The 15,212-nt window shown below is 33.7% G+C and overlaps 1 protein-coding gene across 4 annotated transcripts in view; it reads left to right on the top strand.

The window, feature by feature from the left end:
- VWA8 (von Willebrand factor A domain containing 8) overlaps positions 1-15,212 on the top strand; it is a 359,640-nt gene that overhangs the window by 31,879 nt on the left and 312,549 nt on the right. For all 4 annotated transcript variants that reach the window (XM_087436018.1, XM_087436017.1, XM_087436019.1 and 1 more), the window contains exons 3-4: positions 3,476-3,606; positions 6,750-6,860. In XM_087436018.1, the coding sequence (XP_087292144.1) occupies positions 3,476-3,606; positions 6,750-6,860 (242 nt within the window). The remainder of the gene's footprint in view (positions 1-3,475; positions 3,607-6,749; positions 6,861-15,212) is intronic.

Raw genomic sequence — 15,212 nt, 5'->3', positions numbered from 1 at the left:
TTGGCTTATGCATGGCCGCTTGGCATTCGTTTTGCAGATGTTCGTAATGTACAGTCTTACATCTTGTTTCTATTTCTGGAATGCTTTTAAGTATGACTCATGATTTCTTGAGGCCATCCTAAAAATATAGCTAGTTTCAAGTATTAATGTAAAATACACCACAGATACCACACAGCAGTACATAATGCTTTCTCTCAGTAGTTTAATGCAATTTCCTGACAAATTAAATATATTCTTTGACATAATACACTATACTAAAATATGAATAAATGGAAATGGGATTTTTTTGGAGAAGTGGGTTCTCTGATAACATTGTAAACAACAAAATGAATTTGAAATTTTAATAAAAGGAGTAAAACTTGATATCATTGGTATCACCAAAAACCAAGAAATAGAATTAATGGCCAGAAAAGTATGTCTACTAAATTTGATGTAGCCCCATGAAGTCCACTCTTATAGGGAAAGTCTTAGATCTGAAGATGGAGCCTGTTAAAAAAATTTTGGAGGGGCTATAGGACATAATGGCTAATTTAATGGCATAAATGCCTAATTTAATCCTCATAACAAGTTTATAAGTAAGTAAATTTACTGTATCCGTTATATAGATGAGAAGGTGAGCACAGAGAATTTGAATAACTGATTAAGGTTACATAGCTAGTAAATAGCAGAATTGGGATTTGGACAGTTTGGCTCGAGTCTGTATCCTTACACATTATAGTCTGCTACTTTCTAGGGTTGTTGTGAGATCTAAATGAGATACTGTATGAAAAATCATTTGTATTTTTACCTGGCATTTGGCAAGAATGCAATGAATTATGGCCATTATTATTACTGCTATTGGCAGAAGAGAAAAGAAGGGAAAAGAAGAAGTCTTTATGAAGGTATAGCATAGACTACAAGGCCGGCCTCAAGATTCAGAAGCTACTCACGTTTGATTAGGAACTGCTGCCTTTGATTTTAAAAAATCTTGAAAATGAATACAGTTCCAACGTCAAGGCATTCAAAATGGGATAGAACTATATAGAACTAAACTGAGACTCTGTAATTATGAATAGTTACAAATAGTTATAAATAATAACAGGTGGGAGGAAGCTGAAGAGACCAACTTGGCTTTACCTTCTAGAACTTTGGAAATTTCATATTTTAAATAGGCAAGTCCAGGTAATGGAAGGTCAGGCAGTTTGCCAAAGTTGAATACAAAGAAGTGACACAAAGCTCTAAGAATAGTGTGCCAAAGTAAGCTGAGATTTGTGAAAATGTAAAGAAAAAAACTCAAAGTGTTTAAGTTTTTAATTATATAGTTGATATCAGAGTAAGAAGAGGTAGTGGATCTGCAGTATAGGGAGCATTGTATAATTTTACTAGTAGAGAAGTTAGAGCTTCTTAGCTCTTACTTTGTTTCATCCTTAAACAGCAAGCAGACTGACTCATTTTGAAATAAGAAAGAGTATCTATCTGTCCGTCTGTATATATATATCTGAATTTAAGCCTGAAGTAGGAAAGAAAATAGGAAAATGGACATCTGGTAGTTATAAACAAGGTTGACTCCCCAGGCTCAGGTGAATTGCTTCCTAGCATGGTGAAACTCCTTGATAGATTCTCAAAGGTATAAGTCATAGAGCAATGTTTCTCAATCTATTTTTCATTATTTCTCTCCTAAGGACATTTTTTCCCTTAATTATGTCTCCTGAATCCCATGAAATTTCAATACCACAGATATTCTGTATATGCACAGTGTCCGTTTAGTAGACCACAGACCACTGTAATATCTAAGATTTTCTCAAGCCCCTACCAGGAACCAGTTTTTGCCCCCTTGGAAGTGATATGCCCCCAGGCATGTTGTAGAGGATTCACAGAGGACGGGAGAGAAGCACTTCCACTTGGGTGATGAGTCCCCTGATTTTCTGACATAGAGGCACTTGATTTGGGGAGATTACAAGATGCTTTAGTGTGACCCCAGTGACATGATAAACCAACCAGTCTGCCCAGAACCTTGTCCTTGATCTTCCCACCACGATAAAGAAAATTGGAAATTTATCTTTATTTTTTTCAATGATTAGATGTTAGCTTTTTTGGGAAGGTGATAGGAACTACCCTAGCAATACTGTGCTGTCTAGGGGAAAAAAAAGCACAGCTATAGTCCTAGGCAAGCATTCTTAGTTTGATCTTTGAGCTCTTTCGTGACCTCACTGGGTGATTAAACAAAGTTTAAAACGTATGGATATTCAGTACATACAAAAGACCTTATTTTTTTTACACACACACATGCACGTATAATATGTATTTGTGTGTAGTTATGTATAAAATGCAACACAATAATAAAACAAACACTGTAACCCACACTGAATTTAAGAACTAGAATATTACCAATACCATTTAAGCTATCTGTGAGAATCTCTGATTCCATGCCCAGGTATCCATTATCCTGAATTTATCATTCTCTTGCTTTTTTGCTTTTTCAAGCACTATTTTATCACATATGTATGTATTTCTATGAATTAAATTTGCTAGTTTATTGAGCTTTATCAAAATAGTATCATATTATTTGTGGTTTATTCTGTGACTTAATTTTTTCACTCAATATTATACCTTTTAACAGTTAAACATATTGTTGGAAGTAGTGATAATTCATTCTGTTTTTGTTGTTATGTAATATTCCGTTGTGTGCATTTTATCCATCTCCTGTCTAGAGCTTTGTTTTGAAAGACGCTGCTATGAGTGTTCTGTATGTCTCCTGATGTACAAGGGCAAGAGTTTTTCTTGTATACCTAGGAATGCACTTGCTGGATCACTGGGTGATTTACAAATGAGCAAACACAAATTAATTCAAACATTTTAGAAAGTACCAAGGCAGAAGATGAGCAGATTGATGGGTGATTTAATAGTCGACTTACAAGGGCATTGTACGGAGTAGTCTTCTATTCCCAAAAGAGTTGATAGAAGAATTGACAAATTCTAAAGTCATTTAAGTCTACATCAAACTTTCTGTGAAGTTTGAGAGATCTCACGACCACTGCCGACTTAAGTTACAGTTTTCTTAAATTTTTAAGACTACAATAATCATTAATTGTCTGGGATGATTTGATCACATCCCCTTTTTAGAACAAAAAGGTTGAGCTATAAAATTGTGATAAAATGATGATACTAGTTCCTCATATCATCCTTGAAAATCACTTTCATTCCTTTCGTGACAGTGATAGGTGATCGTTCAAATGTTCTTATAAGCTTTTAAGTGTGGCATTGTGTCACTCTTGGTGATATAATAAACTTTGCCCTGTTTTAACATTGATAATATGGTTTTATTGTAAAACAGTGTGAAAATTCACCATTTGTATGTATGAATATATGTGTGTATACTCGTGCCTGTGTATATATATATTTGAATATAATATAGTGTCTGCATTGATTGCCTGGAGATTTATGTTGTAAGTAGTTTTTTGATTTGTATTTTATTTTATCTTTTTTCTCTTTGAAGTTTCAGACTCTCTGGCTCAATCTGTAATTCAGCATCTAAGATGGATAATGCAGAAGGATCTTTTGGGGCAAGATGTCTTTCTAATAGGACCTCCTGGGCCTCTTCGACGCTCTATTGCTATGCAGTACCTGGTGAGCAATCAGTTCTTGAGGATTCCTGAGGGTCATAACTTTGCTAAGCTATGTTGTGAAATAAATTAAGATTAAGAATTTACAGAAATGTCAGGATTAGTCATTACTTAAAAAATGTTGAAGAGTGATTTGTTTATAAAGCATTTGGAATAAGTTATTTGGGAATCAAATGTGCATTTGCCTTTTATAGCCTTAGCAAATTTTTGCTGTACCTAGAAAGTCCTCCACTTTCAGTGGAAAAGAAATATAAATTCAGGAAATGAGTAGCAGATAGTATCAGCAGCAGCTTTGAGATTACAAAACAAAACTTAGTTTTATACTACTCAGGAAACATTCTTTTATCACAGGTCTACATTTTAAGAAGCCAAATAATTCTCTTGACTTTTTGATGTTATAGTTTTGGAATGGAGCCTAAGGTTTGTAGACTATATCTTATGTGTTATATGCTCTTTTTTTTCCCCTTTAATTTCTGTCAACTTGTTTTCTCATGTATTTAAATAACTCACTCAAGCTTTATCCAGTTAGTAAATGATGGAGCTAGACTTCAAATCTCATATTGTTTTCCCTTTCTGACATGTTATCCTCTTAAATATTTGCAGTTCTCTGAGCACGATTGTGAAGGGAGTTGAAATTCAAATCTCAGGCCAAATAAAAAAAATTTACAAGACTTTTTTCTACTACTTTGTCAGCATTAATAGAGATTGCTCTAATGATTTGAAGAAGAATGCTATCAGATGAAGTTGTTCTGTTCCAAAGATACTTTTTAGGATGAAGAGAAAACTTTGCTTAAAGCTTCCTTGTGTTATTTGATATTAAAGAATTGATTTCTATGCTATTGAAATATACTTCGTGTACTCTTTTATTTCAATGGTGAATTTATTTCAGTACTTCCAAAATCATATAGGACAGGAATGATGAAAATACAATGGACAAATCAGAACCTAACTCCCTCTAGCTTACAACATTCATATCTTTTATTTGTTCCTAGAACCAGTTTGTGAGGTATAACTTGCCATTTTAGTATTATCCTCACTTTATTAATATGCAGTGCAAAAGGGTCCTGTCTAAGAATGCAGAGTCAGCTACTGAGAATCCCAAGTCTAGAACCTCTTTAATTTTAAGATGTGCACTCTCTACCCTGCTCATTTCAAAGACCATAATATCTCACTTTGATTTTGTTTCTGACAAGACTTTGAAGTTTGTTGGGAATGTGGAATGAGAAGGGCTAGGAGATTATAAGAGTCTTGTTGGTTCAAAAATGCAACATAAATCTATAAGTGTGAAGCCTGTATCTTAAAAAAAAAGCTCACAAAACTTTGAATTGTGAAATAGAGCTGAGGCAGCTGATGTGGAAATACACATAAGAAAACTTACTCACCTAAGCTGCCTTGCAAACTCTGCAGCGGGTACTATTGCCATTAGATGTAAGATCGTATGTTTAGTAATAGCCAAAGTAGATAGGGTCTTTAAAGGCAGAAATTTTGGGGCAAATCTGCTGAACCAGTGAGAAATTAAATAGAAATAATTTGATAGTTGTGTTTATTTAACTCATATGAAAGGAGTTTTGTAGATAGTTCAAAAAGACTCAACAGACCACTGCTACCTCCTCCATCTGTTGCTCCTGTTGCTGTTTGTGTGCTTGCTCGTACCTCCTCTGTGAAGCAGCAGCTGAGGAAACTTTGGTCCTTATCTTGGCTGATGGAGAGTCCCAGGAAGCTGTCAAGACGGAGGATAGTATACATGGTGTGGCAGTTCAAGGTGTTACTGTGGTACAATTTAACAATGAGGGGCATATATCACTTTGCCAATCAATGTGAATGACAAGGGTTTTTTAGTGAGGGAGCTCACATTCAGCCAATCAGTGAAATAGACATGAATGTGCTAGTCATGTGTTCTAGAAACCAGAAGGAGGTATCTGCTAAAAAGAGAACCTGCTACTTTACTCCAAAATTGTACTCTCATAGGCAATTCATTGTTATTTAGAAAAACATCATTTGGTATCACCACATTTTCACCAGTATGGTGTGTGTTTTCTCTATTTTAAAATTTTTCCTTCTTTCCATATGTGTATACTTAAATTTATGGGCGCAGGGGAACAGGCACAGTTTAAAAAAAAACTAAATGGCAACAATACTATATTTTTATTAACATCACATGGAGATAAGGTGGAGAAAAAAAGTCTCGTGTGGAAATTCCCCTTTCCCCATTAATGGGCATGCTCATTCAACTTTTTTATTTATATTCCAGGAAATTAATTTGTTCTCCCTGTTTAGTAAAAACATATTGTATGCCTCATTTGATTGGAGAATGTCATTGTTTTTGATTTAATGCTGTAAAACCAAGGATAATGTTAAGAATATTTTGTACATAGTCGTTACATATCGGGCAAAATGACTTGAGGGGTGAATAAATTATTCTAAAAGAAATGGATTCTGGATGGTTTCTCCTTCAAGTCAAATGTTTTTTTTCCCTGTGTTTGTGAAATAATCCTCTCCCTCCTTCAAGTCAAATGTTTTTTTTCCCTGTGTTTATGAAATAATCCTCTCCCGCCCCCCATTGGTTTTCATCCTTTTCCTCCTCCTTTTTATCCTTCTTCTTTTCCTCCCTGAATAGCTATGTATGTGTCTCTCTCTTCTGTTGACCTGACTTGGTATTTACCTTATTTTCACACTTAGTAAAGTACCTAACATATTGTATACAGTTGGTAAACATTGGTTCATGGAATAAATTAATTTAAATCACTCTTTTAAAAAAAGATGAACATTACTTACAGAAATGGCTATCATTTGTGGGAAAATCAAGTAATGGCCAATTGTTACTCATGATATTTGAAAAGAATTGTACGGGAGACATTAAGATTTATAAGATCTAATTTTGGTTACTATTGCTTAAGTAGTAAATAATTATTAAGTGGTAAATTATTGGGTGCAGTACAAGTAGAGCTCTGAGGATAGATATATACATATTTTGATTAATGCTCACTTTATTGCATTTTTTTCAAAGCTGAGACTCAAAAGGTTTTAATCGAGAATTACATTTAATTTGCTCTTCTATAGGACAGTGGCATTATCAGATAACTGGCTCCAAAGCATATATTGGGAATTTTATTTTATTTTTGAATAATTTCACTCTCTGCTCTACAGGAGCTGACCAGACGGGAGGTTGAATACATTGCCCTGTCAAGAGATACCACCGAAACTGATCTCAAACAGCGTCGAGAGATCCGTGCAGGCACGGCGTTTTACATCGATCAGGCAAGTTCTTATCACACTCTGACACGTGACTGTTTACTCAGGTCTATACAAAATTGATTTTTAAAGTAGAGAGTAGCTCATGTAATAGTGGAAGATAGATGTACTGTGCTCTCTCTAGACAGATTTAATTTAGATTTTTGATTTCCCTGTTCTTGGAAATGCCTTCTTTGTTTAGTACTAAATAAGAAACCATAGATGAAATTAATGATTCTAAAATGTTAGCTAAAGATCAATATGCTGATTTCTTAATTTTCAGTTGCTTCCTACTACTTGCCTATGGAAATTTGATTTTTTAAAAAAGAATTAAGGAGATTTTAATATAGGAAATTCTCTAGCACATTTATTGAAATAGTCTCCCTCTAAAGGCTAAGTAGGTAAAGATGTATTAAACAGAGTGAAATTAAATATATACTTTGAGGAACAATAGCTTTTTTGAGGGGAGGTTTTTAGATGCAGATTACCAACTAAAGTAATATTTATGAATATTATAAGGAAGCTTGTTACCCATTTCTTCAAATACATTGCTTAAAATATTAAATATTGTTCTTCGTTGGGAATACCTAACAGAAAAAAGGGCAGAGACTTTAAATAAGCAATTCCTAGAGAAAAGATTTCAAATGTCCAGAAATTATAACAAGATGCTTGACCTTCTTGTTTACAAAAATAAAAATTAAAGCACTAGGGAGCTGCTATTTTTCTCTCACCTCTCAGATTGGCAAAGATTAAAGAATTTGCTAATGTTCATTGTTGATGAGGAAGAAGAGACGAGGAAAGCGTTGCTGTTGATGGGAGCATAAACTGATGCAATTTTGAAAGAAAATTTGACAATCTCTAGTGAAAGAAATTAAGTACACTGGGACCCAGCAGTTATGTTTCTAGCAATTTGTCTTCCAAATATTATTCACACAAAGCTTGCAAGGTTATATACACAAGGATGTTTATTGTAGCATTGTTTGATATCATGTAAAACTGTACATGGAAACTGTAGTGATGTACATTTGGGAGACTGATTAAATAAATAAAGGTAAGTAGAATTCTCTGGAGCCATTAAAAAGAATGAGATGAGTCTATATGTAGTGATAGGAAAGAAGTCCAGGATATATTAAGTGGAAAAAAAATGAAGTTGAAAAACAGTATGTATAATATCCCATTTGTGATAAAAAGAAAAAATGAAATATATAAATGTTTGTATATACATTGAAAATTTCCAGAAGGACACACAAGAATCAGTTAGCAGAGCTTACCTCTCTGGAAATATGACTGGGCATCAGGGTCGGATGAGGAAGGAACTTTCGCAGTTCTGTAAATTTGAAGCTTTCCCATGAGCACACTATTACTTTATACTTAAAAGAATATAATTGTAAAAAACCACGAGTGAAAGAATTTTTGGAGACCAGGATATTCATATTGTCTCATAGATTACTTATTAATTACAAAAGGAAAAATGTACTTAAAATGCAGAGATTTGACAGTCTCCACCTTAAATGATGGTGATCAAGCTCAGCATCATATAGTGGGAAAATCTGAGACTTCAGATTTCCAGCAATTAAAAAGTAATCTTTGTGGATGAAGGACACAAGTACATTTTAAAGAAATCCATTTTATTCACATATTGCCAAAGGTTCACTTCACAGATTATTTCTAATTACAGATGGGAAAAACTGTACCTTTACAATGCCTGCTGCTTTTCTGTACCCAATGAAGATGAGGGTGAAGAGATAGGGTTTGAGTTGGAGTAGTGAGGAACTCGGGGAGAGGGATTAGAAAGTGAGATGACAGCCTACGTAGGGGTGAGGAGATAGGAATATATGGAAATTTTCATGACAGTGAAAGAACTGGCTTTGTTTGGTAGAGTGTGGATTGAAAAACATTTTTTAAGTGAATTTTATATCTGAATTGATTGTTGCAATGCAAATGGTGAGGAAGAGCAAGTGGATTTTTATAGTGTATTATTTTGAAGACAGTTTTTAAAACTTTGGCTATTCAGAAATCTCAGAAATTGAATTGTTTTAGGTAACTAAATTTATTGATTAGCTGAAGATTTATTTCTTGAACATAAAGTAGATTATTTAGATGAAACTCTGTAACATTATACACTCCCTGCCATTCTAAAAGGCATATTTTCAGATGATAATCTATTTTACAGCTTATAAAATATTTAAAGTGCTATATAAATGAATGGTAGTATTTTATACTTTTATATTTTATTGGTGAATCCTACTCATTTTGATGAACATCTGTTATTTAGGATGTTGTAATGCACTGACACCTTCATTGAAGAGCCTGTAATTGAGGTGTAGGAATGTTGGTCCTTTCTCTAAGTTGCTTCAGACTATTTATTGAGATTGTATCTGAGTTTCATATTTTTTCTTCTGTCTCCTTTCCTGGCAGTTAATATTCCTTAGTGTTTGTTCATAATCAGATCCTATCAGTTCCTTGCTTAAAGCCATGCAGTCCCATCACACCCAGAATAAAATCCAAGCCCTTTAATATGGCCTATAATAACCCCACAGGACCTGATCTTGTCTACTTTGTCTACGTTCCCTCTTTCCCTTGCTTTCTAGGCTTCAGCTACAGTGTCCCTCTTGTTCTCTTAAAAATAGGCCAAATGCTTTCCAGCCTCAGCGCCTTTGTACTTAATATTTCCTCTGCTTTGTATGATCTTTTCCGAGATCTGTATATTCCTGCTTCCTCATCATTCAGATCATAAATTCTCGGAATATTTTAGCTAAAGTAATCACCGATCATGCCCACCCCCTTTCCACATGTACTGTGTTGTCATATTACACAGTGTAATCTTCTTCAGAGCACTTATCACTACCTGAACTTACCTGATTAGTTCCTTGTTTTCTTGTTTATTGCCTGTCTGCTGCACTAGAATGTAACCATCTTGCTTATCTCTGGCACCTAAAAACTGTCTGGAATATAGTTAGCACTTATATTTGATGATAGATTTCCCCTTTGGGTAATCAAGCTTGTTAAAATTTTAAGTAAATTAGGAATAAATAAGCTCTGAATGAGACCAGGGGGTTTTCCTATGGACAAGATATCTGTCTCTTTGACATCTATTTTGAGTCATCAGAATGAATAATTCCCATCTGAATTCTAGGTAGATGAAGTTGCCAATTGATTGCTGACTAGTCAGTTGTTTGTTAGACTGAAAGCTTTTTATATTTATTTTATTTAGAAATTCCTTTTATTTATTAAATATTCTTAACCATTGAATTTGATGTCTGGGCTCAAGGGAGAGGCAGTATCTTCATTCACCATCAGTTGATGCCTGTAACCTAGGTAGGCCAGTGTAGACGAAAAAATACCTGTGGCCATCTGGTGGGTGCTGGGAGAGAAAGTTTGGGATTTTCAATGTGGTTGACATTGTATGCACTTACGACTGATGTCTAAGTAAACTAATTGGCATTTCAGCTGGAAACCTTGGCAAAAATCCCAAATCCTGACTTGGGGGTCATGGCCACTGACCTCTTTGCTTATTTTCATGCAGGATTAAGGATGATTGATGATAAAGTGAGAGGTTAAACTCAACTGCTACTCTTGAAGGTCAGAATTAGGTTAATAATAGTATATAGTAGGAAATTTGTATTTTCTTTCAAAATAATGTTTATTTCTTCTGATTAATGTCATAACTGCTCATTTTATAGATATGTGTTTGTGTGTATATATATGTACATATAATATTTATTAAGAAATATTTATTGAAATGACTGTTATGTATCAGGCACTATCTAGGTGCAGTGAACAAACGAAACAGAAATTCCTGTCATAGAGCTTGTTTTAATGGAGGAAACAAAATGAACATAGTAAAGAAGGATGGTATAATAGCATAAATGGTAAAGAGCATAGGGAAGAATATAAAAATTACTTGTTATCTTCCCCTTCAAGATGAACAGTGTGAATATTTTTCTGTATTTCTTTCTAGTATGCCCGTATGCATATCTATTTAATCATGTATAATAAACAATTTTTATAAAAATTATATACATGTACATAAAGTTTTATAGTCTGTTTTTTTAAAAAACCTAACATTTTGTCAGGAACATCTTCCTATGACATTAGATATTCCTCAATCGATGCCTCAATTGTTGGTCATTCAGGTCCTTTCTAAGTTTTTACTATTATACATAAGACTTTGGTGAATATCATTGTATTTATGTCTTGGTGTGATCTCTGATGATTTTTTTAGACTTGAATGCTAGAAATATAATTACTAATCGAAAGGTCAAGACATTTTTGAGAGTCTTGATATATTGTCAAATTGCTTTCCAGAAAGGGTGTTCTGACTCACTCTTATCAGTGCACTATGAGTGATTTTCTCATGAGTTCGTGTCAGTATTGAGTATTTCCATGTATGTACTTTGCCAAATTGATAGGTTTTAATTTGCTTGAAAAATTACTACCCAGATTGAGTCTTTTTTATGTTTAGTAGCTATTGCTTCTGTAAGATGTCAGTGAATTGAGTGGGTATGGAAAGGAGAGATACTGATGAAATAAATAAGTTACAGTTTGTCAAGAAAATGTTGAAATTTACACCATGCTTGTCTGTGTAAATATTTGCCATAACTTATCCACTTATTGATGTGAATGTAATTTAAATATTTTTAGGCAATTGCTTTGCTAAGCAGATTATAAATTAAGCTTTTTAAAAAGAAGAATTGGTTAAAGGACAGAAATATTAAAATTTACATGAGTGACATTGTGACACCTGTGGAGATATAAGGAGACTAAGATATTTTGCTACCACATGAACTTTCATTTGCGTCAGAGTATAAAATAACTTGAATAAAGCCTAGCTCATTGATATTCTAACCTTTTAAAAATCAATCATTGTCATTATTTTCTTACTTTACTTGTCATTCTCATCATTAATTCTCTTTATTGCTGCATGACTCCAAAGAACTGGAGAGGAAGGTTTTTAAGTCATCATACAATTGCTTGTGTTACTCAAGTATAAGCCACTACAAACTAGCTAGGCTACAAATAAATTACATTTAGGTTGTATGTCTGGCCGAGAGGAGACGCTCTTTATCCTCAAGAAAATTTGGGGAGTAGAAAGCCAGGATGGGGAAGTTTAAATAATTTTCTTTAAGTTTTTCTAAGCCAGGGACGCTTTTCACATTAGAATCTTGTTAATTTATTTGACACGATACTGTGAAGTGCCATGATGTCCAATATACATATTTAATATTAAGTATAAAAATGCACTTTAAACAGTTATGTACTATTTTAATGTATTCTTTTCTGCTTTGGATTATTCTTGATTCTCTCTCATTGTTAATAGAAAAAACATAAGGGTTAAGGTTTTTTTAATGCACCACTTAAATATTACAGGTCATCAAAAGCAACTTTTTTTTTTTTTTTCCCCCCCCTGAGGAAGATCTGCTGCTAGTCTTCCTCCTTTTGTATGTGGCTGCCAACACAGCATGGCTACTGACAGATGAGTGGTATAGGTCCATGTCCAGGAACTGGACTTGGGCCACTGAAGCAGAGCGTGCCAAACTTAACCACTAGGCCACCAGGGCTGGCCCAAATGCAACTCTTAATAAATTGAACAACAGTGCTATTGATGAGAAGATAAGATTTTTATCTTGTTTAAATACCTTTTACTTATGTTAGCAAATAGGGAAAAACATTTACTTATAAACTTAATCCCATTTGTGGATGCTGAAATGTAATCACTGTTAAAATTACCAAATTTAATCACTGTTAAAGCTACAAGCTTGTATTTCAGAAGTTCATTCATAAATTAAGTATTTGGAGTTTGTAAAGCATCTCCTATATGAACAAGGCTATAGAGAGTGGCTGAATTCTGGTACTTGCACCAAACTCTTTGCAACCCCAATGGAGTTCTAACTGTCACTTGGACAGTTGGAGAACGTCTCTCTGTGTTTACCCTGGCCTCTGTGTTAGTCAGAACTCAGGCGTTGACTCGTTACCATGTTGCCATCTTTCTCGGGCCAACTCTTATTTACTCATAGTGTTAAATGTTTGACAAATTTATATAAATCATTAAAAAAAAGTCAAGGGAGATAAAAATAACTTTTTTTTCAGTTTTACTGAGATATTATTGACATACAAAAATAAATTTTATTGAGGAGATGTCTGTTGTGCCAGGTGCTTTATATTATTACATTTACTCCTCAAGACATCATTAGGAGGGAGATGACTTCCCCATCTTATAGGTGAAGTAACTGAGTCTTCGAGGGCTGTGATCATACAACTGATAAATAGTAGAGGTGGGATTTGAACCAGGATCTGTCCAGTTCCAAAGTTTAGGTTCTTTCTACCATATTATGTTACTTCCCTGAAAAAGCAACGATGATGATGATGTTGACAATGACAATGACTATAAGGATGATAGTATGCATAATAATAATAGATAATAGTTTTTTAAAGGCTTACTATGTGCCAGAGGTTAGCTCATTTAATCTTTACCAGAATCTATGAGATAAGTGTCATAATTAGCCTAGCTTTAGAAAGAAAATAAAGAATAATAATTACCTACCTCAGAGAGGTAAGGTGACCCACTCAAGTCACCCATAGCAGGTTAGTAGTAGAGCAACCAAAAATGGATGTGATCTTATTCTGATATTTTAAAATAACTTGAAATGTAATTTTTTTTCATTTTTCCTTGACTTCCTCAATGTTGTTATACTGTAGCCATTTTGAGTCATTTGAAGCTCTTTGGAATCTATTTTCATTAAATCATGGCTATATTAATAATAATTTATATTTTAATAGATTCAATAGCTTTAAATTTTTTTCCAGTAGCACTCTGATTCTCCAATGGTTACAATACCCCTTGAGGATATTCTCATTTAGTAAATGAGGACATAGACTTCCAGATTAATTGTTTGCCTAAGGTCTTTTATCAGATCAGAAGGAAATCTAGAACAGGGGCTTAGACAGTTTTTGATTTTAGGTCACGCAGCTGCTTTTATCTTGAAATCCTTCATGTCCACGTGTTGAGTTGTTAAAGCTGTGATATGAGATGGCTGGGCCAGAAGGATCTTGCTGCATTTTTAAAAATTTCTATTGGAGAAAATTAGGTCTCTGGAAGTTCTGTACCTTGAAGGGCAGGAAAGGATCCTTATGGTTAAAATAATTTCTACTTTGACGAATGATCACAAGTATTCATTCCACATTGAATATGTATGCACTACTCCCTTATTTTTTTAAAGATTTCCTGAGAAAAATTCTACAATTATTCTATTTAAAAATTTGTATAGAAAAATTTCAAAATATGTACCTAAATCTCTCACGCTGACAGTTAAACTTGTTCTATTCTGTTCTTGCAGTGTGGGCATAGATAACTATTATCCTTCACATAAAAATTCTTCCTAAACTTACATAACAGCATCTTTTAACTGAGCGGTTACATTTTTATTCCATAAACACTAAAAGCCTGCTGTGAGCCAGTTTTGTACCCATATTATATAAAATACAAGTTCTCACCCCGTAAGGACCTAACAATCCTGCTGGGGAGATGAAATTGGTATATGAGAGAACTAGGAAGACCTCAGTGTTGTGGTTCCACACTTAAGTGCTGAACAAACAGAATGCAAAGTGGGCATCAATACAGGAAGGGTAAGATGCTTGGACCTCTGTTGGGCACAAAACTTGTAACTTTTTTTTTTCTCTCCACCATCTCCAGTTAAATCTGAGATTTATAGTACGTACAATACATTATTGATATATTAGAGTATTTAATAGATTTGCTGTTTGCTGTATTCAGTTGTTTATTTTTAACATTCTTCTTTTCAGATGTGATCAGATTGCATTAATCAAGTTTGACAGTACTGACTAAAGTATTTTAATCATTTTATAGACTATTTTAAGGAAGAATCAGGAAGCAAGGTGATACCTGAAATAGTAACTAGTGTTATTTCTGTGAATTCCATGATTCAGATTTTGTTACCAAAGAGCATCTTCTTAACGTTTTCTCCTTTTAGCCAGTATTCTTGCCTATATTTAGAATTTTTAATCTGTGTATGCTCTGAGTCTGTAACCATGTAACCAAAGGGCAAGTTGGGAGAAAACTTAAAAATCTTGGGTGATCCTTTGCATGTCAATTTTTTTCCTTTCATCTTTTTTGTAAAAAATTATACCATTCTTATAAATTTATAATTCCCTTGTATATTCTTATCTTTGGATTCATTTGCACTGTAAAGCAACCATTTTCATTGCCACTTAAATTGTGTGTAAAATAAATAATTTAATATTGAATTAATAAGAAAAAAGCTTGGGAGGATTTTTAAAAATATTCTTAATAAAGTTAAGTCAAATAATCATGGATCTTGTTGCTGAAATAGACTTTACAGATGGCATGATTCAGTCTCT

Source organism: Ceratotherium simum, chromosome 10 (genome assembly GCF_057802395.1).
Source record: "Ceratotherium simum simum isolate JZ-2026a chromosome 10, ASM5780239v1, whole genome shotgun sequence".
In the NCBI taxonomy this organism is placed as follows: domain Eukaryota; kingdom Metazoa; phylum Chordata; class Mammalia; order Perissodactyla; family Rhinocerotidae; genus Ceratotherium; species Ceratotherium simum.
Note: the sequence above shows the minus strand (reverse complement) of the source record. Positions and strands in the feature narration are given on the sequence as shown.